This window comes from Morone saxatilis, unplaced genomic scaffold, assembly GCF_004916995.1.
Source record: "Morone saxatilis isolate NCDOM2014 unplaced genomic scaffold, NCSU_SB_2.0 Contig15, whole genome shotgun sequence".
NCBI classification, from domain to species: domain Eukaryota; kingdom Metazoa; phylum Chordata; class Actinopteri; family Moronidae; genus Morone; species Morone saxatilis.
In genome coordinates this window covers 8,552,824-8,579,446 of record NW_023339707.1, presented here as the reverse complement: position 1 = coordinate 8,579,446, position 26,623 = coordinate 8,552,824, and the positions used below count along the sequence as shown (strand labels likewise).

Below are 26,623 nucleotides of genomic sequence, written 5' to 3'. Positions count from 1 at the left end.
ATGGTTTGATTTGTACACCTGCATACAGCTGGTGAAAATTTCGTGTCAATAGCACCTTTAGAAATATATTTACTGAGAAAAATGGTGACGTGTTTACCCGCTGTATTTGCTGTTTGTCACCATCTACATATTGTATATTTAAAATGCCACAACAGAAAGCCAATTTTTCTGAATATAGAAATTCAGTATATTGCTGTTGGGTGTATATTATGTGTTTTGGAATGAAATGATTGATGTTAGCTGTTGCCTTTTATGTGTAGGAGTTCTTTTTGTTTCAATGCCAGTTTGAGTGCGCAACATGTCCAAAACAGCTGCTGTCTGTGAAGGGAGAACTTCACAACCTGCTCATAGATAAAAACACTGAAGAAAAGCAACATTTCTCACTTTCACATTTGCTCCACCACTAACCAGTGACTGTCTACCACTGCCAACTGTAATAACGTCTTCAGGTCAACTTTTACACCAACACTGTCTTGTGGCAGGGCAAGTCTTTCCTCAATTTTAAATAAGCAGGGCAACATGTTTGCTCTGTGCAATCAAAGGGCTCCTTCGGATGTAAAACCAAAACAAAAGATCATTAAGTGCATTTACACGCACATCAATATTCAAATATTACTCCAGATGCATCGATTTCTTTTCATTTTTATGTTGTTGACATATACACATTTCCTGTGTACAATAATGACAAAAGGTTGATGCCAATATTAAAAAGAGTTTGCTGTTGAGTTTTTTTTGTCTTGCATACAGATAATATAGATTACGTACAGCAGGATATGAGCAGGTACCTGGAATATGTACTGTAAATGCACTCCTTTCTTCTTCTGTACAGAAGATTCACACATACAGGTTTTAATGGCCAATACAGCTGATAAATATGAAATATGCATTTTTTAACTGCATGAACATTGTGTTTATTTAAGACTTTTGACAAATGTTATTATTACCTCTGTACCTATCCAGGTGTGTTGGTTAATGTGTCAGGGAAAACTGTGGCAAAGGCCGCATCTGCACAAAATTGAAGAAAGGGTATTTAAAGTAGTAATAATGTAATTAAAATCCTTTTCTGCAGTAATTAAACTGACTGGGCAAAATTAGGATTGGCAAATGGTGATCTGAGACACACATATCCAAAAACAGACAGGAAAGTCATCTCCAGTGTTTGATTGACAGGTGATCTCTGGTATGTGTAGCACTGAAATCTGAACCAACGTCTGAAAAAAAATCCCTCACAAAATCCCCCAGTTACCATTTTAAAATATCTTCATTTTGTGCAAATACAGCCAGTAATTCAGTTTTGGATTCTGATGACATTTTGAAAAATATTTTAGAGTAATTAAGAGCACTTCAAAAGCCATATTACACACATGCTGTTTGTATAGTTGCTGCATTCTGAGCAGGCGAGCAGCCGATAAAGCACCCCATAGAATGCAGAGCTGCAGCGTCCTGTGCAGTCGGATTGGACTCTCTGGTTGTTGCAGGAATCAAACCTGGGATGGTTAAACATCAGGCCCTCCCGCTCAAGAGCCGGCCATGTTTTCTTCAACTCATACAGCGGCTTCTGTCTGATGTAAATTACATGTTGAGGAGTGAGAAACAGATACTAATTACTAGATTAAAACCATTTTTTCAATAAAAATAAATTAGTCATTCATTGTCATCGTTGATTTTTTACATAAATAACTATTTTAATAAAATCTAAACTGATTGGCCAATAGGACATGACTTTGTACAGTCCAGCAGCAACAGAAACAACGATCATCTGCGCTTTCTTCACAGTACAACTATCCAAATACATCCAAATGTAGACTTATTCAGAGAAAAGTAGTGACAAAAAAAACAACACATAGCTTTGTTGTGCAACTGACAGCTTTATTTTTTTGTACTGTTCCACTGCTTTACAGGTGAACTGACAATGTATGAAATCTGTACAGTGTTTGTAAAAAAAAAAAAAAAAAAGTGATGAACTTGAAGATTTCTGCTTTCTACCCATTTGTTGTATGGAAATTAAAAAACATAGCTCCATCTACTTTGTAGCATAAGTTCTAGTACCTTATATTATAGATTTTGTACCAATGGAATACAAAAACCCTGTTTTGTACAAATTAACATGCTGAGGATTTTTGTAAGGATCACTGAATAAAGTCATGAGGACAAGGTCAGGACGGTCTGAAGTGTTTGTTTACAATCAAGAGAAAAAACAAACATGCAAACATAAAGGCTGGAAGAAATTTAACACTAATTTTCCCTTTACAATCAACATGTTACTCCTTCATTGGGACACAAATGAGTTAAAAATTCAAGTAATATTGTAAAACACTGCATATAATGTAAACATTAATTGTCACAGAAAGAAAGATACTTCATAGTGTAGTGCAATGCTTAATTGATTATAATGCATTCTGGCACTGTGCTGATTCCATTAGAGCTGATAACCAAAAAACTATTTAAATCAATACTTCTGATTGAAGATACCAACATATTAGTACACTAATACACTTCATCACTCACATTGACTTCAGAACATAATGATTCTACAGGCACCAATGGTATTATCTGATCAGGTATACACAATCATCTTCAAAAGATTCTTTGTAAACATCCACAAAACATTAAAAAAGCTAAAGATTTGCTTTATAGTGTATATTTTACATAAAAGAGTATTTTAACACAGTATCTACAGTAGCCAGATTTGATATTCTGAGCCAAAATTTGCTACTTAGATTAAACAACTAGCAGATTGGCCTGAACCAAAAGGTGGAATACTTACACAAGAAAAGATAAAGCCATGAAAAAGATCACTCAAAGAAATCAACAGCATGACAGAGCTCACACAGAGGATCAGTTTTATTCCTCTCCTGTACGCATGCAATGGTGCAGACCATTTAAAAATATTGTTCCTTTAACTGCTTCAAGTCAATACTTTGACTGTGATATAAAATCATGTTTGGTGGCAATGCAAAAAGGCAACTCCAGCTTTGTGCATTTGATTGTCATCTCTCACGCTCACCTTTTACTACTGTTCTGACCCACAACCCACTTGTCTGGAGCAGCAGTGCGTGCTTGTGAGCTACAACTGCCAGGAAATCAGTGACGAACATGTACTAAGGAAAAGGCGGAGGTTACGCAGGCACAGCTGTAAAAAAGAGCCCAAGAGTTCTTAGGAAAAATTCTCAACTGTCTGTATTTTGTCTCGTCAACAATACAATAATGCCTCAAATAACGGTTAACCACAAAAACATTTTCCTGTGGGAGTGAGGATTGAAGTTGGTGACTGCAGATGGATCCTACCACATTTAAACTGAGTCTGGTACGGTTTCTAGTAACCTGGGTTTGAAAACAATGTTTATGACCAAATTCCAAAAAGACTAGTGTGAAATCATTCTTAGTGTGTGCGACACACCAGTATTTTTGTCAAGCGGTTGAATCTGCATTGTTTCAGGAAGGTGCTGATAAGTGATCTGCACAGACAAAACAAAAACTGCTACTAAGACTGCTTGGGTCAACACTCTGCCTGAAACCCAGGGTTGCTGATAATGAGTCACTTAGCAACAACAAAGATCACTCACGATTTGAAAAGGACAATCTATGAAGGCTGATGAGAAAGCGGTTTTGAAATGCAGTGGGGTGAAAAAAGAAGGCATTTAAAAGCACATGAGTTCAAATATATAGCTGTTCTGTTGTTGTGGTAGAAGTCACATTTTTCCATTGGGATACTAGACCATTGAAAACGTGTCAGTTTTAATGGGAAGGAGGGTTAAGGCATTATTTGTGTTGCAGCTGTTTTATATGGCTTATATTTGACTGTAGGCTTGTGCAGTTTGTAAGTCATATCAACTTCAGAGTGTGCAAACACAACTAACACAAAACACACACGAACATATCAAAGTTGGGGCATTGTTCACATTCAACAAGGTAATACTAGTCATTTATTGCTATTCCTCAGCAATCTTCCTAGCAACCATGTCGTGCCATCAGAAAGTTCCAGCACACGGCTGAACTTTATAAATGTCTAACTTTAAAACAATAAGGCAAGAAAATTTGTTTTAGTGTGGTTGTAAGTAAATTCTATAAAGTTTAGCCAAATTAGAAGTAAAATCAACTGAATTGGCTGGTCCAATCTGAGGAGTCACCTCAGTTAACCTGAGCTAAAAGCTGGTTTTAGTCACTGAACGCTTCCCAAACTAGGCAGGAGAAGGAACCATTATCAGGGTGCCTGAAAGTTTCATCACATTAGCTTTAAGATTACTTAAGACATAAACGATCTGAGAGGTAAACTGCTAAAATCAACTGCATTCAACACCATTATGGCCTTTAATTTAGATCATGTAGATCAGCCCTTCATAATTAGTAGTGTGCAACAGTGACACATCTAACACTGATACGCTAAGTTGTGTGCAAATCAACAAGACAACACGCTCACATTATTCATTTACGATATCAGATCAAAGGCAAAGTGATCAGCTCCCGATCAAACACACAATACACTGCTGTTGTTGTCTAATGACTGATTATGTTGTGAACTCTTTCTGACCCACACGTACCCTTTTACTCGAGTGCTGAAGGGCGCCGGCTGTTACTCCTCTCCTTCAGCTCCTCGCTCTCTCGGTTTATCTCTGTGTGTTGAGTGTCGGCGGATGGTACACGGGGACCTCTGGGTCGACGAGAGGAGGGCGACCTCTGATGGTGTCAGCAGTCTTCTCTGCTATCATGATGGTCGGAGCGTTCAGGTTGCCGCTGACGATGCTGGGCATGATGGAGGCGTCGACCACGCGCAGCCGCTCCAGACCCAGGACGCGCGCGTTGGAGTCGACGACTGCCATCGGGTCAGAAGGTGAGCCCATCTTGCAGGTGCAGGACGGGTGGTAGGCGCTGTCAGCTTTTCGGCGGACGAAGGCGTCGATGTCGGCGTCGGATTGGACCTGAGGACCGGGCTGGACTTCGGACCCACGGAACGTGTCAAAGGCCTTCTGAGCGAAGATCTCTCTGGAGAGTTTGACGCACTCCCTGAACTCCCACACGTCGATATCTAACAGGAGATAAAGAAGATACAAACTGATACATTAGGAATGTGCTATGAAACCCAACTGAAACTCACAAATGAGGTTTCAGAAAGTTTATTCTCTTGGGAGATAGAGTGAAGTTCTCAAGACCTTTGATGGACCTGGTACTGATCCATGACTGAACCTTACCTGTGGAAAGATAATTCGGCTGCAGAATCGGGTGATCTAGAGGATTGGCGCTCTTCAGCTTCATCCAACCGATACTTGTGCTTCTCATTGGTCCGACGTGAACCTGCGTCACAAACAGAATCACTTATTAATATGTTTCATATGTTTTACATTAATCAATAATCACAGTGTAGTTAACCTAGAAGGTATGGCTTTTGTTGTTTTTCCCTTTTGGAGAGCACAAGAAAAACATAAAACTATATTTATTTTGTGAAAAATGAAATAATACAATGTTACAACAATATAGACAAGCATAACAGATAATAAAACCAATAAAAACCAAAACTACTTTGTTTGGATGAAAAAAAAAGGTGACAACCTAAGCAATGGGTTAAAATCTTTTTTATCTAAATTATATTTCATCTAGATGGTTAGAAGAGTGTTTGAGGTTTCTGCAAATATAAAAATCAGTAGAGCAGTACATCTGTGAAAGAACTTCTGGGTCTTTCTGAGAACTGATTCTAGATTTCAGAAAAAAACATACATACTTTAAACCTTCTTTGTGCAATAAAAACCCCTCCTTTGCGTCAGGAGCAGCTACACAGATAAATCAAGAGTTAACTTATTCCTGGAAAACATCAGACTCTAAATCGTGTGAGGGGGGAAAGTAAAGAAACCACTGTTTTTTCTTGACTACGCCTACATCCAGTTCACACTTAAAAACCCCACTGTTTTATTATCTTTTCTAGGTCTAGGTAGGAAAACATTATGCCAAATGGTATCCCCTGTGCAAATTAAGAAAATGTACTTATAAAGACATATTTTGTAGCAGTATAATAGAAGCCTGATTTATGGAGCGTACATACTCAGAATCAGAATCAGAAATACTTTAATAATCCCCGTGGGGAAAGTATTTATTTACTTAATTATCTGGTAATGATGACATAATCTTTATTCGTTCCTGGTAGGTACACTTCTCTGAAAGAATCTATAAATAACATTGAGCAACTGCTAGCTCTTGTTGTTTCATTAAACACCTGTGTTAACTGTGGTTTTCCATGGAATGGACAACGTGTCTAAACACTCCTTTGTGGTCTTGTGCATTATGTGAAGGTCTTATCAGTTCCAGTGTATACAGGAAGAAGTCACACATTTCCCTGTGCAACAATATCATTAATCTTACATCCTGAAAGCTGCAACACACACCATGTGAAGTCAAAGGCAAACGACCTGTGTATTAATGACAAAACACAGTGACCGTCTCAACAACATTGCCACACACACCTGATACGCCTCTATCTTAGAGGCAACTCGTCCGTGGTCAATGACCTGCGAAGGCAGGAAGTGGAACTGGACATCGGGGTGTGTGACGTGTGGCCGACTGCGGATGAACCCACCGCTCTCCAGGTGGGCTGTAGCTCCATAGCCTATGGAACAATCATTGTGGTAAATGAGATGGTGGGATACATGAAAGACACTTCATACAGACACTGTTAGTGTTTATGGCAGTTTGCCCACTTTGTACTCTGTCCAAGTAAACATCACATTTCACACAATGATTCACGAGTCCTAATAAAGAATGCCTATTAAAATATACCTTTAAATGCTGTGGTAGACACCAGCTGTGACTTACAAGCTGTGGTTGAATAGCAAATGGGTGCTTTCCTGTTTTATTAACAGATTAAGTGAAATTTACTTGAAGGAAGGGGATCTTCAAATGATTTAAACTCATTTTTATGAATGTTTGTTCAGTGATATAAACAACTATTTTTGTAGAACATGTAAACAATGTGTGTGTTGTCATTTGCATGTGGCGGTGCCTGTGGTTACCGGTGAACAGAGTGAGCCACTCCAGGCCTATCTTGACCATGTGGAAAGGTTTCTGGGCCTTGTACAGGGTGATGGGCTGAGTGCACTGCTGCTGGACGTACAGCTCCAAATGATCCTGCAAGTTACTGCCAACACCTGACAAACAACAGAGAGAAGAGAGGACAAAGAGAGGCATGAATGTCCGTCATTATAATACTATGCACTCCAGGTCTGGTCTGTTTGAAAGTGTGAAATGGGTAAAAATGAGTCAATCTATCCGTGTTGGGTGTTTGATGTGTTTAACGTGATGTGTGAACACCTGCACCTCCTGGGTTACAAAACACATCTCTAAGTGCACAAAATGTACCCGGTAAGTGTTGAACAACAGGAATGTCAAGTTGTTTCAGGTCATCAGCGTTTCCTACCCCAGACAGCATAAGAAGCTGTGGGGAGTTGATTGCTCCTCCGCTCAGTATTACCTCTTTATCTGCAAACACCTGAAGAAAGAGCAGAAAAACCAATGTGTGAATCACTTAACAAGACTGCGAGTCAGCAACCGCGCTAGATGCTTTTGTGCTAGTGCTGAGATAAATGCTCATCATAATTATAACATGGAAATGTCAACCTTAATGGCGGAAGTCATTTGAATATATTGACAGGGAAACGTGAAGGTGTTGATTTTATAATATGATATATATAATAAGTCAAACACTCAGGCAGATGCATATTTTTTGAAAATGTCAAGGATAACACAAGAAAGTTAGAAAACAATGAATGTTGATTTTTTTACTAGATAAGTGAAAATTCTGACTCCGCTAGTGTGGCTAAAAAGATCTACGAATATTAAGACATAAGTAGTGATTTTTTTAACCAATATAACCTCTCACAACAACATTTTCTATTCCCAATCTTTTAAAATATAGAAATTCTTTCCATCTTACCCTTTTCTTTTGTCCATTCTGCGTGTATTCTACGCCCACCGCGCGGGCGCCGTCAAACAGGATCTTGGTGGTCAGGCAGCGCACCTCAGTCTTCAGGTTTGATCGACCCAGGACGGGTCTCAGGTAGGCACTGGCTGTGCTCCACCTCTTCCCTGGACAGATTTGGGCAGTGAGATGTTGACAATATGAAAGGCTTGGTTCATAAAATGTGTACATTACAAGTGTTCCCAATGGTTATTAGTTAAACATGTGTAGTTCCTAGTTATAGTAGTTTCTTTTTCCTTTAACCTTTATAAACGGTCATATCCATCCAGCCGAGACCCTCCTGTTGGTATCCGTTCATGTCATCGGTGAAGGGGTATCCAGCCTGCTGCCCCGCTTCAATAAAAGCCTTATGAAGGGGGTGGTTGGTCTTGCCTCTAGACACGTGAAGAGGTCCACTGCCTCCACGGTACCTACACAAAAAACACAAACTGAATGTGTCACAAAGATGAAAGCAGTGCTACCAGATCTATCCGTGGAAAATATCAAATCGGTATTCAACGATCAATACTGCAAAGATAATAATCCTATCAGCAGTGCTACTTTTCTGTAAGAAGTTGTGTTCAAGTAGTAATCAGATAACTCCGAACATTTCATTTACTTTCATGCCAGCAATCATCCAGTCAGACCTTACGAATAAACAGAGTGATCTCCACTGTGTCACTGACTCAGTGTACATCTACAAGCATCATTGTCTGATCACCCAGGATAAAACGGTAGGTACCGGTTTTCTCCCAGCTCATGACACTGAGCTTTCCTGAAGTACGGCAGACAGTGCTCGTAATCCCAACCCTCAGCCCCTTCTCTCTGCCAGCGGTTGTAGTCTTCAGCGTGTCCGCGGATGTACACCATGGCGTTGAGTGACGAAGACCCGCCCCAGACACGGCCCCTTGGCCAGTACATCACCCGGTTGTCCATGTGGGCCTGAGGTAAAGTGTGGTAGTACCAGTTATACCTGAGGAGAAATGAAAAGAAATACATTTGTGTTGCAGTAATTTGTGTTTATGCCCACTTGGGAACAGTATAGTGTGCAGTAATGAACAACAGACACTAGGGCAGACAAAGTAGCTTTATACTGCACTGCAATGATTTAACTACTGTACTTCTCATCACAGAGGTTGTAGGTCAGCGCAGCCGGCATGTGGATCTTCCATGACAGTCGTAAGCTGCCCAGCAGCTTATCCTTAGGCCCAGCCTCCAGCAGCAGCACAGACTCATGGGCATCCTCACTGAGGCGGTTGGCAAGAACGCAGCCCGCTGACCCAGCCCCAATGATGACATAACTGTAGGAGGGTGTTTTCTGACCGGGCGTAGCTGATGATGAAGCATTCAGATGAGCAGCTGTGGCACTAAAGCCTCTGAAAAGTCTGTTCCTGGGAACATATTGAGATTCTGAGAAACGGGTAAACTGGCACCTGCCGTCCCTCATAAATCTCCCTCGAGTCACGGTCACAACTCGTCGGGCTCCAGTTTGGCCTAACGTGGCCAAAGACAACATCGTGGTTCTGGGAGCGTTTTCTTTATTCACTGTAAATAACAAGAGCAACATTTAGGGAAGCACTGGAGGGGGCAATCCGGGTCTGCAACAGGAACTACTATATGCGATAACTGAATGAAATTTACATGTCCGCAAACACTGAAGGACAGCACAGGGAGGCTTTTGGTTGACATTTCATTAATTATTACTTGAGCCACACCTTTTCCTCCTCATAGCCTTAGCTCATACTGTTTAAATGACCCGCAGTTAAATGAAAAACTAGAAATTACTTGGAGCTGGAGCCCCGACTATTTGTCATGGTTCACTCACTGCTGCTGTGTCACAGTTGTTCGAGTCATCAAGTGCTAAATGCTTGAATCTTATTAGACAAATAGAGTCCTGTGTGTCTCAAAAAGGAAGAATCAAACACTCCTCTATGCATCAGTCTCACTTAGTGACTCATCCTGATAAAACCAGGACACTGCACAGTCTGCTTAAAAGTAAATGTAAATGTTTTGTGTTGAAGCTTAGTGTGTGTGTGTGTGTGTACCAAGTCCATTCTGTGTAAAGGGTTTCAGAGCAAAGGCTGCAATGAACTGTCTGCTCCTGTAAATATTCAGTTTAAGAGCTATTCAGTAGTGCGTTTACTCCGCAGAGAAAGTGCAGTCTTCTCAGCTTAAGACAAGGCAGGGATATCTAAGTAGGTCAGCACTGTTACACCAATAAAACAGACACTCACTAGCACTTTTATTGTCAGGCTGAACTTTGCAAACAGCCTGAAATGTGTAATAAACTGAAAAAAAGAAGACAAATCCCAACAAGCGTGTAGCAGCAGGATGCTAACCTCTGTTTTCAGTCTGAATATTAATGTTTACGATGAAAGGCCAATTTCGCAACCGTTAGCTTATCGGTCAATCTATAGGTCCACACCAGCACCCAGCTACATTAACGTTACATAACTTACATATTCCTGCTCGTTAAAACACACCGCAGATGCTCCAGACGCTTTAAAGTATGTTGGGACAGTGTTTAATATGTTTATAGGGATTAGGCTGATGTCGGCAGCGCCATTGAGACTTATTTCTAAGGTTAACCGTTAGTTTGATTAAACTCAGATGAACTATTGGACGCTATGGACGAGGCTCGCTGCAGTTTACACCGCAGTGAATAACTCAATGTAACTTTAACAAATATGTTTCATTTGACCCGACGTGGCGCCGGAGTAATGCCAACAAAGACAGAAAGACACTGTGTAAGGTGAATTTGGTGAAAAGTTAAGCAGCAGAAAGAGTCCAAACATACCTTTCTCGTAATGCACTGGGACTAGATGGCCACCCGGCGGTGGGCGGGGCTTATCGGGATGTATTTATAGGTTAACGAACAGCGTCTCACTGCATCTGCTTGCTCCAGTGCCCCGCAGGTAGGAGGTCACTCACAGACACTTTTGAAGATGCTGTGACTTGTAAATATGCCAGTATCTCTCATTTTTCTTCTACTTTTTTCTTAAGGCTGCTGCTGCTGCTGCTGATGATGATGATGATGATGATGAGGGGAGTCACACTGATTTTTGTCTCCTATGTCTGGGCCCAGGTGAACTCACAGGAAATTGTAAGTTATCGACTTCAGCAAGTTGCCTTCTTGTTTCAGTTTAAAGGGATTTATTCACCAGTAAGTAATCTATTGTTTTTTCTGATTTTTCTTTTTTGCAGAAAGTGGAGTGTCATGAATTTTATGGTATGTTGTGATGTTTATTATTCTGGGTGAGATATCCGATATAATATCAATAATAATGTTGGTTTGAAAGCTAAAGCCCCCATTCAAGCTTGTTCGATATAAAGAGGTATCTGTAGGTTACTGCAGAGACCAATCTTTTAAGCCTGTTGCTGGTATTTTGTATTGATAGTTTTATTTTTATTGGACAATATTTGAGCTTTCTTATTGCATTAAAGGCCCTACATGTGATTTATATTTATATATATATATATAATGTATGTGTGTATGTATCATCCAACATCATAGCCCTCAGTTTAGATTTGTTTTAACATTGCTATCTAGGGCTTTAAACACAAAAATCAATACAGTGGTTTGGACTAATATCACAAAACTAAATATTGCATTATATAATATATATATTTCTATATCTACATCTATATCACAAATGAAGACGCAAATTAAGACTGCAAAATGCTAATTATAAATGATTGCACTGTCAGGGATAGTTTGTTGAAAATGCCTGACTGAAATGTAATGCAATCAGTATCCTCACTGGTTTTCAACACATTTTATACTTTCCTTTCCAACTTTATTATTTATAATTTTTTTCCTGAAAAAAAAAAAAACTGAACAGACAGGTCGCTGGGAACAATACACCACAGTTCAGATGTTATTAGTACAGCAGTTTTTGATTTAGGCTGCTTTGTGTGAAGGCTTACTTGCCATTACTCACATAGCCCCAGGAAGGGATAGGCCTACAAAGAGAACAACAGCAGGGCAGCAAATTGGGATTGCGTCCAGTCCATATGCTCAGAGGGAATTAAAATGACTGCTGTCTTATGACATCAATATAGCAAATACACATACAAACCCAGTATGAGCCCACTGAATTAATACATCAGAGCAATAAGGTTATGACGGCGTTATGCATATGATTGTACGAGGAGACCACAGCCAAGAGGAAGGAAATCGAAGAGGAGAAAAAAAAACTCACATTTCCTTCCTTTCTATAAAATATATATATTTATGTGTATAAACCATTTGGACCAATACTTATGGAATTTATTGATACAAAGCTTTAGAGAAAAGGTCAGTTTCTCCATTTCATATATTTCCTTTATTATTGCTTTCTACTCTCCTTTTGTTGGTGGGTCCTTATCTAACTATTTCTTAGTTATTGCTTTTTTGATAGTTGGGTATTACCTAAATATATGGTGCCAAAACTATAATCCATCTCAAACCCATTATTGATTTTATTTCTGTTGCTATCTCTGGCCATTGAATTGTTACATTATGTCCAGCATTGCCCAGAATCTGCTCTACCATTCTGTAAATATTTTCTTCATGAAGTAATAAAGATATCCACTGACCAGAACTGGAGGTGGTGGATTTTTTACATATATTTAGCCACTCTTCTTCAGTCCGGGTTATGTTTGCTTCCTTCTCCCATTTCACTTTAACAGTTGTTAAAGTAGAGTGGTTCATTGAGAATTGTGTGCGGGGTATATTCTTAATACCAGTTTCATCTGTCTGTTGCCCCTGTATGCATTAATAAAAACATTTATGCGACTCAGTTTTGTTTTCTCATTAAATGTAATATTTCTATCAAATTGGTGCCAAAGCTGTAAATGAGGGTAAAAGTCCTGTTCTCTAAATTGTGGGTGTAATAAACATACTGAAAGCTTCCCAAGCCTGTATTAGTTGAGTTTAAGCAATATGAAGTAATGCTTTTCCAAATTAATTGTTTAAACCTCAGGTTTAAAATCTCTATCATATGCCAGGCGAAAATTTCGCCCGGCATATTCTCAGAGTTCCAGATCCTTGTTACTGTGAATATAATGTTTTTACATTCAGTGTTACATTGAGGTGTTTCCACATAAACTGAGAACAGAGAGTACTATAAACCTCAAGAGCTGAATTACAGAGAACATCTGATTAAATCTCAGATAATAATATTGTGAACATTATCAATGTGTGAATCTCTTGTTCCAGATTTACCTCCTGTCAAACATATCTCTCCATCTTTTCTGGCGGACTTGAAGGTGGAGCTGCTGACAGGGGCAGAAGGATATACACTGAACATAAGCTGGGAAATAAACATTGATGGTAGGAAACAACACGTTGTACTTTTTACATGTGAAAACAAGGTAGTTACCATAACACAGTTCTCTGACATGGCATCTTCAGAATTGATATTAAATGCATATTTTAAATATAATAAAATAGCTTACTGATTAGTACTGATTACACCTCCAACTTTTATCTGATAACAGAGTTTTCCCAGAAACTCTTCATTTTATTTACTTGATAAACAGGACTTTAGTCTGATTGAGGTGACACTGCGCAAGGCATAAAAAAACATTTATATTCAAATATTTTTACTTGGTACACACTCTATGATGAAGGTGAAGGACACTGACTGGTTGATATCCGAAGTCAACGCTGGCAAACTGATATTTTAAACTCTATAAACCCTGACATTTTCTGTCTCTCTGCAGCTAGTATTCAACATCTGACAGGCACTCGGATCGTAATTGACGGTGAAACACCACACCACTGTAGATACAACCCACCTTTGGCCAACCTGACTACATCAATGCAGGTATTATGGATGGAACCTTGACTAGAAATAATCTTGTTTAATCAGCAACTGACAGCATGAACTTTGAATTGACTGGTTTGTATGTGAGGTTGAAAAGTTTACACTCAATGCAATGATTGTCATCTTTTCAAATCTAGAAATGGTTTCATTATTTAGTAAGAGTAAGCTATGGCCACACCACCATCCAAGTTGCCAATCTCCCTCTGCCTCAAAAGGGGAGTGGCTCCGCTTACAAGAGGGACACCATTAAAATACCTAAACAGCGTAAGTTCCTTTTTGTTATTCTTCACTTTTTTAATACTCAGCAACAGTTAGTTCATTATGCGAATTGTGAGGCTGTGTCCAAACATTCCACTCAAACTGTGTTAATAGCACATTATAACAAAATACTATGCTATGTGATTTGTACAATATATGTAAGAGATATAAATGTATTTTGAGTTAAAGGTCCAGTGTGTAACATTTAGAAGGATCTGTATATTTGTATGTATGTTTTAATTTGTCACCTCAAAATAAGAATCGTGTTTTCGTTACCTTGGTATGAACCAGTTTTTTATCTACAGAGGGAGTGAATCCTCTTCTATAGAGTCCGCCATGTTAACAGCCACCTACGTGCTTGGCACAGGAGGGTGAGGCGAGAGTGTTGTAATCTGCAAGTACACTGCTAGACGCCACTAAATCCTACACCCTGGTCCTTTAAGGATGCTATGTTGTTTCTACACAGGCAGCATGATGTTAAAATATTAAAATATGTAAACCTTCTTGTTTTCTTAACAGATGTACCAAAACCTAAAGTTCCTATAGGTGAGCAATCTCATTTACTTGTGAATGTGTGGTCATGTTTGTTATTTATAATATTTTATGACAACTATTGTATTTTTAACAATACTTTTTTTAATATTTCACTCCAGTTAAGAGTACGACTTGCGGTACAACTCTACAAGGCTCAACAAGATTGAGAAAAGAAGCTGTTCCTGCTAATGTTAGCTTCACCAACATAGTGGTGGCCGTCTTTGGAGTACTGGCCGTTGTGATGATCCTGGTACATACCTGCTTCATAATCTGTAAGTACAAAACGTCTTACATACATTTAGTGGGAAGAGGACCTAGGAATCAAAATTGCAGATGATAAATGACAATAGATGTTCATCCTAATGCACTCTTCTTATATGTGAGCACAACATGGTTTATCTAATTGCGAAATTTGATTAAGAATGTATTATACAAATGTCACATTAGTGCTCCCTTGTAGAAGATGCATGGGCTCACTCACCCGTCTTTTAGAGGTTAACTAACTAAGCTTATTAACATCTTCTTTCCAATGTTTTCTTTTACCCCCTAGATAAAAAAAATTGTGGAGCCAAATTTGCCACATTGTTGGGTTTCAAAATGTTGCCTACATCTCTCGTGGTTCCTGTCCCTGTCCTTGTGGTATACCCTGCTGAAAATGTAGCCTTTCAGCGGGCCGTGGTGGCCCTGGCAGAGTTTCTGCAGTGGCAAGGTGACTGCAGCGTGGCTATCGACATGTGGCAGCAGGGGAAGATCGCAGAGCTTGGGCCGATGCGGTGGTTGGCAGAACAGGCCAAGGCTGCAGATCGAGTGCTCATCGTCTGCCCACAGGTACAGATTGTAATCTGTAACATTTATCACTTGTTTGTTTTGCTGTCTGACTAAGAATGATTTTATTGATGAGACTTTTTATTGTATTATTGGTAATATGATGTCAATATGATGTCTCTTCTCGTCTCTTCTCTTCTCTTCTCTTCTCTTCTCTTCTTTTCTCTTCTCTTCTCTCAGCCCTCTTCACAGCCCAGTGACTACCCTCCCAACCACATCCTCCCAGATCCTTCCATCCCAGCTGCAGCTCATGACCTTTACCCCCTGATCCTCAACATGGTGGCAAGTCACGCAAAGAGCGCCAGTGACTTGGCCAAGTTCTGGGTGGTGCAGCTGGGCGAGAAGCGTGAGAAAAGGCCTAGTAACCTGGCACTGGAACTGACGGCCTGCAAGACTTTTTGTTTGATGAAGGACTTAAGCAGACTGTACAGGAGTCTTCATCAGGACAACAAGAAAATACCAAATCTGGTGTGCAGACCAGGGGTGGAACAGAGTAATGTGAAGTTAAGGGAAGCTATAGAAAAGCTAGTCGAACATCAGCAAAGAATTTTGAAGGAGGTGGAACCATTGAAATCTGTGGTCACCACTAAATGAGCATCTTTAATGAATCGGTGAATAGCTGACTTTTTTCATTATGCTTTTTTTCCTGTGCTTATTTTTGTTACTAAAACACTGACGTGAGCACTGTTTGTTTCATCTGCAATCCTTAAATATCATAAGGGAAACAGGTGGTTATTAGCAGAATTCATTTTCTAATGAACTATTAACTGAAAACTTGCAAAAAAAAGCTACTACATAAAATATTGCAATCAGGATTTTTTTTGTTTATTTTATAAACTAGGATATATTGGTGGAATTTTGACCACTTTTATTTAATTCACTACCATGTTTGTTTTTATGTCAACATGTTTTGACAGCTTGCATCATCTTGTATAATCTCTATGTAAGTCTAATATACAGTATGTATAATCTTAGTCTTATTTTATTAAACCAAAAGTTGAATGTTGGCCTTATGGATCTATGTGGAGAAGTTTGCCTGTTCTCCCACAGTACACAGTGAGGACTGGAGTTGGTTGTACAGTAGATGTGTGTGTGTTTCCAGGATACCCTGGTTCTCTTAATGCTTTAGTAGACATGAGTGGGTATACAAACTGATGGTTGTATGTTGTCCTTTTGAATTGTGTTAGTAGTTGAAATATTCTTTAAATACAATAAGAAATGTCAATAAAAATCCTTATACTTAAATATTCACAAAGAATATGGAGAACACTTTGGTCCACTCAAGAAGTTAGCTGATGATACTGGGCTCTCTGCCAAAGCTATAAACAGCAGCAGTTGCATATAGTTTGTTACACTACATAAGTACACAGTTCAAATGATGAGAATGGGTAAAAGTCAATATTATATATTTGTTTAATTTGGTATAATGCATGTGTCCAAGAAGTGATTAATGAGAGGCCCAGTAGGGGCTCAACTGAATACACGCAGGGGTTTTGCTGCTATAAATCTGGTATGAATGATCTGTATGATATTGTGGCTAATGTTAGTAAACTTTAAATAGATATTGTAGATATTGTTGTGTGACCTGAAAATGTAGGCCAATGTAAGCCCCACTGTTCCATCATTAGCTATACCACATTGGAGATTCATCATGCCATCCATAGTGGACTATGCGCTCATTGTAATAAACTGTATAGATAACAATAATAGACTGCAGCAAATATGATAAACAATGGAGGGAATTAATATCAGCATTTGATGAGGGACACAATATTACATTGGAGAATGTACTTGGGAAGAAATCATGCAAAGTACATCCTATTTTAATGAATTATTTAAAAATAACAGAAACAATAGAAAGAATGTAATATTTTTTTTGTATTTCTTTGTTTTTTTCCTGTCAATCTTACTGCCCCACACTCAGTCCAGCAGGTGGCGGTAACGCACCTACAAACTGGTTCACCAACCGCCATTAAAACCCGAGCAAGAAGAAGTACTAGTAGTAGTAGTAGTAGAAGAAGACGAAGAAGCACCACAGGCACAATAAGGTCGCTGCTCACTATTTTGAATATTTAGTCCATTAACTCTAACAACAAGTATGACTCAGGCGGAGAAAGAGCAGGACAACGGGAAGGAGAAAGATAAGGAACGAGACAAGGAGAAAGAGAAGGAGCAACAGCGCGGAGTGAAAAGACCCATCGCTCCTCCGACCATCCCAGACCCCCTTCAGGAGGTAGCAGGGAGCCGAGGGCTGCTACTATTAGTATTTAATACTGTTATTTAATGCTTAATGTCTGAATCTCTGTAATTTTAGCACACACACACACACACAGGAGCTTAATGTCAGTTCACTACATGAACTCATCTCTTACTCGAAAGGAGACACAAAGAGTTTATTTTCATTATTGTGTATTACTGTTGGTTGTTCTTTCGGTTATTAAAATGTTAATGTTGTCTGCCAAAGCAGAATTTTACAATTGTTGGTCAATAGGTTCGATTATTTAGAAGGTTTGTCAATGCCAAGTGTTTATATAACCCTATCATACTCTGTATGGACAGTTGTGTTTCCTGGTTTAAGCTTATTCTTAATCTTGTTTCCAACACTGAGGCAACAGTCTTTGGGGTAAAACCATTTCCTGTGTACAGTTTGAGGGTCCCTGTAGAAATGAAATTTTCTGAGTTTGAGCCTCGACCTCAACCACATCCAACACTTTTTGCTTTATCACTCACGATCAGTGGCCGACCTCCACTAAAGCTCCCTGCAGCCAGGTGCCAAAATATTGTGCAAGGCCAGAAGACTGGAGGCTGTCATCAGCAGCATATTAATGTTATGAGACATTCTGCACTCGCTTAAGGGTGTAATGTTCCCGTGTCCACACACTTTTGGCCACGTACTGTATTCCTTATGCTGTACACAGAATTGTTATGCTTATGCTGTTAATCTCTCTGTTTTATTCCTCTTTTACAGCAAATACAGAGCAATTTTGTAGTCGTCATCCACCCGGGTTCAAGGACACTCCGCATTGGCCGAGCAACAGACACCCTTCCATTGACAATCCCACATGTGATAGCGCGCAGACACAAGCAGAGTGGACAGCCCAGATATGAAGATGCCTGGCTGTTGAGAGAAGGTCTAAATGTACGTCACTCATGCCTGAATGCACCCACAATGCAGTCTTTTATTCTGTGTCTCCACTGTGCTCAGTCACCTGTCCTTTACCCTCATTGTTTTCCCCCCACTGTCCGACAGAAACCAGAGAGTAATGAGCAGAGGCAGAATGGGCTTAAAATGGTCGACCAGGCCATCTGGTCCAAAAAGATGTCAAACGGCGTGCGGAGGACACCTGTGTCGGCTGAACAGGTGTGTGTTCTGTAATGGAGCATTGGGAAGTAAAAGAATAATTGCATATGTAATACTGTAATATTCACCGACAGCAGCACCCTTCCATTCAAATGACACCAATTTACAGAGTTCACTGGAACATACATTTACATTTTAAACCTCTTTATTTTGCTTTTAAATTGTTTGGTTTAAGTGACTTTTCACCTTTTTGACAGAAATTTGAATCACTTTGTGAAGGATGTCACAGTGAATAAAGGATTGAATGGCTAAATTAAAGTATAATGAATAACTGTACTGTTTTAGAGTCTAGTGCTGTAAGATTCCATATGCAGAAATGAATAGAAGAATTTTATCCTTTTTTTGTGTGTGTGTGTGTGTGTGTGTGTTTGTGTGTGTGTGTGTTAAGGCCAGGGCTTATAACTGTCAAATCCGTCCGGCAGTACTAGACAGCAGCTCCAGGGTGAAGTGGACCAACACAGCCCACCATCCTCCTCATCTGGTGGGAGAGGAGGTCAGTGCATCCTATTTAATAAGACATCTACAACTTTGTGCATAACTGCAAAACTCGTTTTACGTTTTTCAAAGTTTTATCCATTTTTCTTTATCTTGCTTTCCCTCTCTCTCCCACCACCCTTCCATCCTGCCATCACGCAGGCTCTTCATGTGAATCCATCTGACTGTTACAACATCCACTGGCCTATGGTCAGAGGTCAGCTCAATGTGCACGCTGGTCCCGGAGGCTCGCTGACCGCCGTCCTGGCTGACTTAGAGACGATCTGGAGTCACGTCATTCAAAAGCAACTGGATATCCCCCTCAAAGACTTAAAGGTATGAGAAACCTATTCACCTCTTTGTATCGCTTTCTTCTGTGGAGCTACTCTGCAACATGTTGAAAGTAGAAATGAATAAAATGAAAAGAGATAGACAAAGAAAGGCTTATAATAAAAGTGTTTTATTTATCTTTAGCTTTGTGTGTAAAAGTTTATTCAATGTGATCAACTAAAAGGCCCAAAAATAAGGAACATCAGAATGTAAGAAAAAGTACAAGAATGCATGTAAAAACCTTTAGCATTACCTAGAAGCACAGCTTCACAGGAAGGAGCATTTTACAAAGTAAGTTAAAGGGTAGATGAATCAGCAAAACTCAGGCTCTAAATGTTAAGGGTCCCAAAAACACACCGAAGAGTTAATTAAAGGAAAAAAACAAAGTTGTACTTGATAAACCTTAGAAATGAGACTATGCTGATAGTGGAAAAGCTTTTCTTCTCACACTAATGCTTCACCTTTTTTACTGGTTTCCAGTATTACAGATGCATCCTATTGGTCCCTGACATCTACAACAGGCAGCACATCAAAGAAGTTGTCAACATGCTGCTGCTTAACATGGGATTTTCAGGTATTACACACATATATGCATGTACGGCTTATTCAGGGTAGGCCAAGAAACCATCCAGCCTGTCTTCCTTGCCATTCCCCTCACCCTCTTCCTGTTTTGTGTGTATGTGTATTTATAGCCATCATAGTGCACCAGGAGTCGGTGTGTGCTACTTTTGGCAGTGGGTTGAGCAGTGCTTGTGTCGTGGATGTTGGCGACCAGAAGACCAGTCTTTGCTGTGTAGAGGACGGGGTTTCCCACCGGAACTCCAGGTGGGCCTAAGAACCCCTTTTTGTTAAATGTATTTAAAATGTATTCATCCAGGTTATTGTTACAGATATCGTGGATCCCTTTTACACATGAAACCCAGAACAGTGACATACAGTAGAAAACAATATTGAATGTTTGATTAAAAATGATGATTATGATGAATATTACACTGCATGTTCTTTTTGTGTGCTGCTCTTGCAGGTTGTGTTTGGCATATGGTGGCTCAGACGTGACCCGTACTTTCTTCTGGCTCCTGCAGAGGGCGGGCTTCCCCTACAGAGACTGTCAGCTGTCCAGCAGACTGGACTGTCAACTGCTGCAGCATCTCAAAGAGATCTTCTGCCATCTAGACCAAGTGTGTATTGGTCAGGGGTGGGGTCTTTCGGTTGATCAGTTTCAGTAAAGCGTTCCTGTTTAGATCGCCACAGTTGCTTCTCAAGAAAGGATAAAAAAAAATCTGCTGTTCAGATCCAAAATGTCTTTCCTTTGCTTATCCTTAACAGGACATATCAGGACTACAAGATCATGAATTCCAGACACGTTTACCAGAATCCCCAGCTCTTCTCTACCAGGTCCGACTAGGAGATGAGAAACTAGAGGTACTTATTTTTAATAGCTGTGGAAGACTCTACTTTTCAAGACTGGTTTTGAAACACTTTTTTACATTATTCTGTCTCCAGCTTGTGTACTAGAATTACTTCTTATCTATGGCTCTATTTGTGTCCCCCTCTTGCTTGTAGGCCCCCATGGGTCTTTTCTACCCGACCACATTTGGCATCGTAGGTCAGAAGATGACATCACTTCAGTACCGTTCCCAAGGCGACTCAGAGGATCCTCATGATGAACACTACCTGCTGGCCACACAGAGCAAACAGGACCAGGTAACACATGCTCACACTGAGATATGCACGCATTTCACATGTTGAATTAACTAAATTCTTGAGATAGAAGCTCTGTGGCCAATTTTTAAATTTAATATTTCCCTTTTTCTCTATCAGTCCTCCAAATCAGCTGCAGACCGGAAGGCCGTTTCCAGACCAGGTGGAGGTTTGGATGGTGAGATGAGCGGTCAGGGAGGAGTCGGGGAGCTCTCTGACCTGCCCAGGGGCTGTGGGAGTGGCGGCAGTGGAGGAGGAATGAAGGGGGAGATGGAGCTCGGGCCTGCCCAGGGGGAGTGCCTGATGGGTGCAGGAGAGGTGGAGGAGCCCCTTTCTGCTCACCTCTCCAGGAAGACCGCTATCATGAGCCAGTTTGAGAGCAAAGCACTGGGCCTGGATAAGGCCATCCTGCATAGCATCGACTGTTGTGGTAAGAAAGGACAGAAGAAGGGACCATGTAGGCATAGCAGGCAGGCAGACATGAAGTTAACAAGGTTCTTTAAAGGAGACCGTAACGATTAAATTGGGTCTCAAAATGGAAATAGTGAGGAATTCGTAAATAAGAAAATATATATAAAAAAACAAAGGATGTAGAGGAGGGCAGATGTTTTACAGTCCTCCAAATGTCCTATTCACCTCGTCTTTTTTGCCGACAGCATCAGACGAAACCAAACGCAAGATGTACAGCTCCATCCTGGTAGTGGGAGGAGGGCTCATGTTTCACGGTGCTCAGGAGTTTCTGCTTCACCGCATCATCAACAAGATGCCGCCGTCATTCAGGAGGCTGGTAGACAACGTGGAAGTCATCACAAGGCCAAAGGTATATGGGATATGTTGAACATGAATGTAAAGTAGCATGGTGTTCATTTGTGAGTATGTCAAAGGTTGGGAGTTAGTAGAATGAAAGCTACACACAGATCCTCTAATGTACCGTTTGCTAATGTGCATGCACTGTAGGACATGGACCCTCGGCTGATATCGTGGAAGGGGGGAGCAGTGCTGGCGTGTCTGGACACCACTCAGGAGATGTGGATCCACCAGGGGGAGTGGCAGCGCTTTGGTGTCCGCATGCTTCGTGAGAGAGCTGCCTTTGTCTGGTGAAACCAAACAGATTTTACCTGAATTAACACCTCGTCTGCGTGAGGAGGCCTAGCGTGAGAGCAGTGGGCAGCAAGTTAGCAGACGCAAATGTTAAAATGACAACACCATCTCTAGTGGGAAAGTCTTACAGTGTTGAAAAACATCATCCGTCTTAATTTTTAGATGTGTTGGCTGTTTCATCCACCAAAAACACAAATGAGGTCATTGTGTCATTTTTGAAGACTCTTAAATAAAATAGGAAGTTTACTTGTTAATATTCTGTAAATATTACTGCTTTTCCTGTTTATGGAAGTTTGTGTAAATAAAGCCTTGGACACTTGGATAAACAATAGTTGCATTTTATTGAACAAACAGAATCCACCTTTCTTGAAATTCTGAACATATTGAATTTAAATACAAGATAGCCTCCAGTACAGCCCAAATCTGTCTTCACAAACCCAGTAACTCTTACATGCATTATGCAACTGTTATAGCTGAGTTAACAGAATGACTAATGCCTTCACACTCTCACACGCTCTGCCATTATCCACATTGTATTTCAGATACAAAATCACCCACTTATAAATCTACTTCTTCTGACATTATCAATTTATTGAAGTATAGTCAAAAGTATGCTATCATAAGACAAACTCAGTAGGAACATCTTTTCACAGCACAATTTTTATTCAAAGAGAAGGATACAAAACAGACAAACTCCAGGACTCCCTGGAGGGATGATCATAACCGAGACTCACATCTGCAGAAGACTGTTGTGACAGGAAAGTGTAATGGCTAAACCAGGAAGATGGGAGGAAGTGATGCGGTTAGCTGCTGTATCGGCCATTCTGGCCCCTATGTGTAGGAATTCCCAGAATGGCGTCAAGAAACTGCGCATGGCAGCGGCAGCCGATGAAGAGGGGCTTCAGCACAGTGATGTCACCATTAGACACCATCTTTCTTTAGGCTCAGTGAACAGACACCGTGCCAGGCCCCACGCCTACACATCCAGTGTAGGCGTTTACCTACAGAGAAGTGAGGGAGGATTAATATTTTCAAATCTCCAAATATATGTTGGGGAATTTAAAAGAACAACTTTACATTCTTAAAGTCCTAATCTGACTTTGTGATATAGGCTCCAGAAATAGAAGGTATGAGATATCAACAAGGTTTATCTGATGAGTAATGTTTAATTCAGAAAGAACTATTCCTCACCTTCCTCATCCTCCTCCACCCATTGGTGGAGCGTCAGGACCTCCACCGTGGGCTATTCTTCCCATCCGTCTCCTGCCACCAGGGGGACCTGGAGGACTGCAAAAGCAACAGAAGTGAATAAGGAGAGGGGACAATGGTATGAAAGGTATTATGTAAAAAAAAAAATATGTAAATGTAATAACTAATATTTATTGTATTCATCATTTCATTGCTTGTGTCAGATATTTGAAACTGGAGTGCAGGGGATTGGCACCATGAATGAGAAAGGTACCTTCACTCACAGCCACTGTAGTGGGCAACAGCATAAGGTAATATTTAAACTCTGCAGCTCAGGTCAGGACTTTCCTCCAATTCTTAAATAAGCTGTTAATAACTAGTGGATGGATAGTGGTCGATCCAACAAAATGCACAGAATAAAAGATGTTTACACAATATGAACCAACTGTTTTTCTTTCAGTTTAACAGGTTACCCTGTTGTAAATAAAACCCTTAGCTAGTTCCATCTGTGGTACATGGTGCCACAGACTACACCGCATCAGGTTAGGTTACATTCAGTGTTAAGATAGTGTGTGTCTGTGTGTGTGTGTGTGTGACAGACCCAGGGACCTACCCTCTGCCATCACTGCGTGACGGAGCACAGTTTCCGTCCTTTGTCATGTTAGGTTGAATCAATGTCTTAAAACTGGTGGAGGACAAAGAAGATCAGAGTGAATGAGTGTTTGGTTTATGGCAAAATACCTGCAACACAAATGACATTCCTACAAACATCAGCAGCATAAACCTCATCACTAAATGTTAGCATGCTAATGCCCTAAATGAAGAAGGTAAAAGTTACACCTGCTAACCATCAGCATGTTAGCGTTGTCATTGTGAGGCCGGAGCATGTAGGCACTAAGCGCCCCCTACAGCACTGCCTCCACAGGGCACGCTGCATGGCTTAATCATAGTTTATAGTATTTAATATTCCCACCTTTCAACTTTGTTATTGCCTATGGACTTCTTCCTTCCTGTCATTAATTCACAGCCCCAGCATTTATATCAAGTATTATTATCAATATTGTTATTATTTCCATTTGTTTTTACTAGGAACAGGTTAACAATATTAAACAAAAAAAATCCATATTATGAGGTTCCTCTCATCACTTTTTGTTTTCTTTGTTTCAATACGACAATACTACTGTCTGTCTGTCTGTCTGACTTACTACAGGCCGATAAACTCCACTGCTCCCCAGAAGAGATCGACCAGGAAGGACAGTCGCCATGGTGACTGGCTCCTGCTGTCCAGGACTTGACCTAAGAGAGACACACGTAAGGAGAGAGAGAGAGGGGGGGGCAGGGGTCGGGTGATGGAAGACGGAATAGCTTGTGATGTTATGAACTCTCCTTGCACTGGCATTCAGACCACATTAACTAACACACACTACAGCAGAGCCTCGAACTCAAACACATCTTAGATGCAGTGCAAGTCTGGGGGCTAAGATGTTCTCAGCCTCAGTTAAGATGCTTTAAAGAAATGTTCGCCTCATGTTCAGAACGGCACACTCAATAAACTACTGCAGTGAACACGGAATAGTATGCTGAGTAATGGAGGTACAGAGAGACCCTCTTGGAGAAGACTCCAGCAGTTCTACACTAAACGCCAGATCCAGCCAGGCCCTAGGCCTTGCCAACAGGCTAATCGCAAGCCAGTTAGCCCAAACACTGGGCTACATTACCAGCATTCATGTCGACATTATTCTTTAACTGAACATATTCAACGGACAACACGATATATATAGGAACAATCTATATGTTTGTTCTGAAGACGAGAGGACACCACTCACCGTTGGACACGTACACCATCTTTTAGAAAGTAGCAGCTTTCTCAGCTGTGTTTACGATTAGCACAGCACTTCCGGTTGCGTTACTTTTGCGTCATTCTCGGACGCGCATGTGCAGTCGTACAAAAACTTTATGTAATGAGGCAATATTCAACCCACTTTTCTATCGTGAATTTTAATATGTAAGATGCCATTCTATTATAATGGTTTATATAGAAATAAATAAAAACATCCCTGCACTAAAAATCCCAGCTTTCATAAAAGTTTAATGATCAATTCTAATTCGACTTTATGGGGTCTTTCCAGTACAAATTGGAGAACTTGTAGGCCTTACTTTAACAGAGTATCGTTCCGCATTCTAATGGGCAACTCTATACTTCTACCTCCAACTACATGCTCCAGAGGCTAATGTACAAATTTAGGCAACAGTGACCATTCATTTATCGTTTGTTTGCTGATGTGGCTTTGTGTCCTCGCTTAAGGTTGGTTTGAATTGTGCACATAAAACATAAACAAATCAGACAACCATCACTGCAGCAGTGCCAGAGCATAGCACATTTCTAATTTCAACAGAAAGCACTGACAGCTTGTGTGTTTTTATGTCATGTTTTAATATGCAGTACAAACATTACATATGTTGTCTGACGGATCTGTGTCCCACTCCCGTCCCTGCCAAAGCTATGCACATGCAGGTGCTACAAATGTGAAATTTAGTAAAGGAAGGCAGCATGAGAGAGAGATTCAATACCTCATGGTGGGGTCATCAATTATCATTCAAAACATGTGCAGCAAAAAGTAAGTAGTGCAGGTGAACGTCTCATTGTACTGAATCATTTTAACTTTATAAAAGTAGACAAAAGTGCTTTATCTGCATCATCCCAGAGGTTGCTGAAGGGATGTTCTGAAACCTGGGGTTTTGGGTAGAGCCTGGGTGAAACTGAGAGTGAAAAAGCAAAGCAGCAACCACTGCAGCTGAGCACCATGGCCTGAGAAACCTGGCATATAGTATTTCTCGTTTTATAAAAACACCACTAAGACATGTTAGAAGATACCTTATGCAGATCTACAAACTAACATCTTGTTTCGAAAAGTAAGCTGGGGGATTTTACAGAGAGTGAAGGAACTATATTTCAGTCTCTTATGGGATTGTAGTTGCTGCTTGGTTCCACATATTATCCACAAGAGATTCTTCTGGTACATATAACCTCAAAAGGCTGTTTTACAGTGCAACACAGACAGCTTCAGCATTTATCATCTCAGCATTGCACTGGTCTAC

At 40.3% G+C, this 26,623-nt stretch overlaps 4 protein-coding genes across 5 annotated transcripts; 2 read left to right on the top strand and 2 right to left on the bottom strand.

Moving 5' to 3' along the window:
• Positions 1-1,848: 1,848 nt before the first annotated feature.
• chdh (choline dehydrogenase) lies at positions 1,849-10,868 on the bottom strand. Of its 2 annotated transcripts, XM_035656784.1 has the most exons (10): positions 10,740-10,868; positions 9,064-9,487; positions 8,685-8,915; positions 8,207-8,373; positions 7,919-8,070; positions 7,345-7,474; positions 6,999-7,133; positions 6,453-6,595; positions 5,190-5,292; positions 4,608-5,026 (listed from the first exon to the last, which is right to left on the bottom strand). In XM_035656784.1, the coding sequence occupies exons 2-10, from the start codon at positions 9,456-9,458 to the stop codon at positions 4,608-4,610; spliced, it is 1,875 nt and encodes a 624-aa protein (XP_035512677.1). In that variant the 5' UTR covers positions 9,459-9,487; positions 10,740-10,868. The 2 variants fall into 2 exon arrangements, with proteins under 2 accessions (XP_035512678.1, XP_035512677.1); XM_035656785.1 differs by lacking the exon at positions 10,740-10,868 and having other exon boundaries at positions 1,849-5,026; positions 9,064-9,458.
• Positions 10,869-10,949: 81 nt separating this feature from the next.
• LOC118324442 lies at positions 10,950-16,597 on the top strand. The gene is made up of 9 exons (XM_035656786.1): positions 10,950-11,045; positions 11,147-11,171; positions 13,143-13,256; positions 13,649-13,752; positions 13,890-14,016; positions 14,530-14,556; positions 14,664-14,816; positions 15,095-15,372; positions 15,550-16,597. Exons 1-9 carry the CDS (start codon positions 10,965-10,967, stop codon positions 15,961-15,963), a joined length of 1,323 nt encoding a protein of 440 aa, XP_035512679.1. The 5' UTR covers positions 10,950-10,964; the 3' UTR covers positions 15,964-16,597.
• A 780-nt stretch (positions 16,598-17,377) lies between these two features.
• Positions 17,378-22,662, top strand: actr8 (actin related protein 8). The gene is made up of 13 exons (XM_035657193.1): positions 17,378-17,602; positions 18,338-18,508; positions 18,620-18,730; positions 19,119-19,223; positions 19,367-19,540; positions 20,015-20,108; positions 20,227-20,359; positions 20,559-20,712; positions 20,861-20,956; positions 21,098-21,238; positions 21,356-21,665; positions 21,892-22,055; positions 22,193-22,662. The coding sequence occupies exons 1-13, from the start codon at positions 17,468-17,470 to the stop codon at positions 22,334-22,336; spliced, it is 1,932 nt and encodes a 643-aa protein (XP_035513086.1). The 5' UTR covers positions 17,378-17,467; the 3' UTR covers positions 22,337-22,662.
• On the bottom strand, positions 22,659-25,446 carry selenok (selenoprotein K). The gene is made up of 5 exons (XM_035657194.1): positions 25,351-25,446; positions 24,730-24,820; positions 24,138-24,209; positions 23,528-23,623; positions 22,659-23,337 (listed from the first exon to the last, which is right to left on the bottom strand). Exons 1-4 carry the CDS (start codon positions 25,367-25,369, stop codon positions 23,533-23,535), a joined length of 273 nt encoding a protein of 90 aa, XP_035513087.1. The 5' UTR covers positions 25,370-25,446; the 3' UTR covers positions 22,659-23,337; positions 23,528-23,532.
• Positions 25,447-26,623: the final 1,177 nt, after the last annotated feature.

Bases quoted from the DNA above. Each gene is read 5' to 3' on its own strand.
- chdh (XM_035656784.1), bottom strand. From the start codon at position 9,458: ATGTTGTCTTTGGCCACGTTAGGCCAAACTGGAGCCCGACGAGTTGTG. The intron at 7,134-7,344 runs GTACATTTTGTG...GTTGTTTGTCAG, and splicing joins TGTTGTTCAACACTTACCGG to GTGTTGGCAGTAACTTGCAG. The intron at 6,596-6,998 runs GTAACCACAGGC...ATTGTTCCATAG, and splicing joins GTGGCTCACTCTGTTCACCG to GCTATGGAGCTACAGCCCAC.
- LOC118324442 (XM_035656786.1), top strand. From the start codon at position 10,965: ATGATGATGATGATGATGATGAGGGGAGTCACACTGATTTTTGTCTCC. The intron at 11,172-13,142 runs GTATGTTGTGAT...CTCTTGTTCCAG, and splicing joins GGAGTGTCATGAATTTTATG to ATTTACCTCCTGTCAAACAT. The intron at 15,373-15,549 runs GTACAGATTGTA...CTCTTCTCTCAG, and splicing joins TGCTCATCGTCTGCCCACAG to CCCTCTTCACAGCCCAGTGA.
- selenok (XM_035657194.1), bottom strand. The intron at 24,210-24,729 runs GTAAGTCAGACA...GTCCTCCACCAG, and splicing joins GTGGAGTTTATCGGCCTGTA to TTTTAAGACATTGATTCAAC. The intron at 23,624-24,137 runs GTAGGTCCCTGG...TTGCTTTTGCAG, and splicing joins TCACGCAGTGATGGCAGAGG to TCCTCCAGGTCCCCCTGGTG.
- actr8 (XM_035657193.1), top strand. From the start codon at position 17,468: ATGACTCAGGCGGAGAAAGAGCAGGACAACGGGAAGGAGAAAGATAAG. The intron at 18,509-18,619 runs GTACGTCACTCA...ACTGTCCGACAG, and splicing joins TGTTGAGAGAAGGTCTAAAT to AAACCAGAGAGTAATGAGCA. The intron at 18,731-19,118 runs GTGTGTGTTCTG...GTGTGTGTTAAG, and splicing joins CACCTGTGTCGGCTGAACAG to GCCAGGGCTTATAACTGTCA.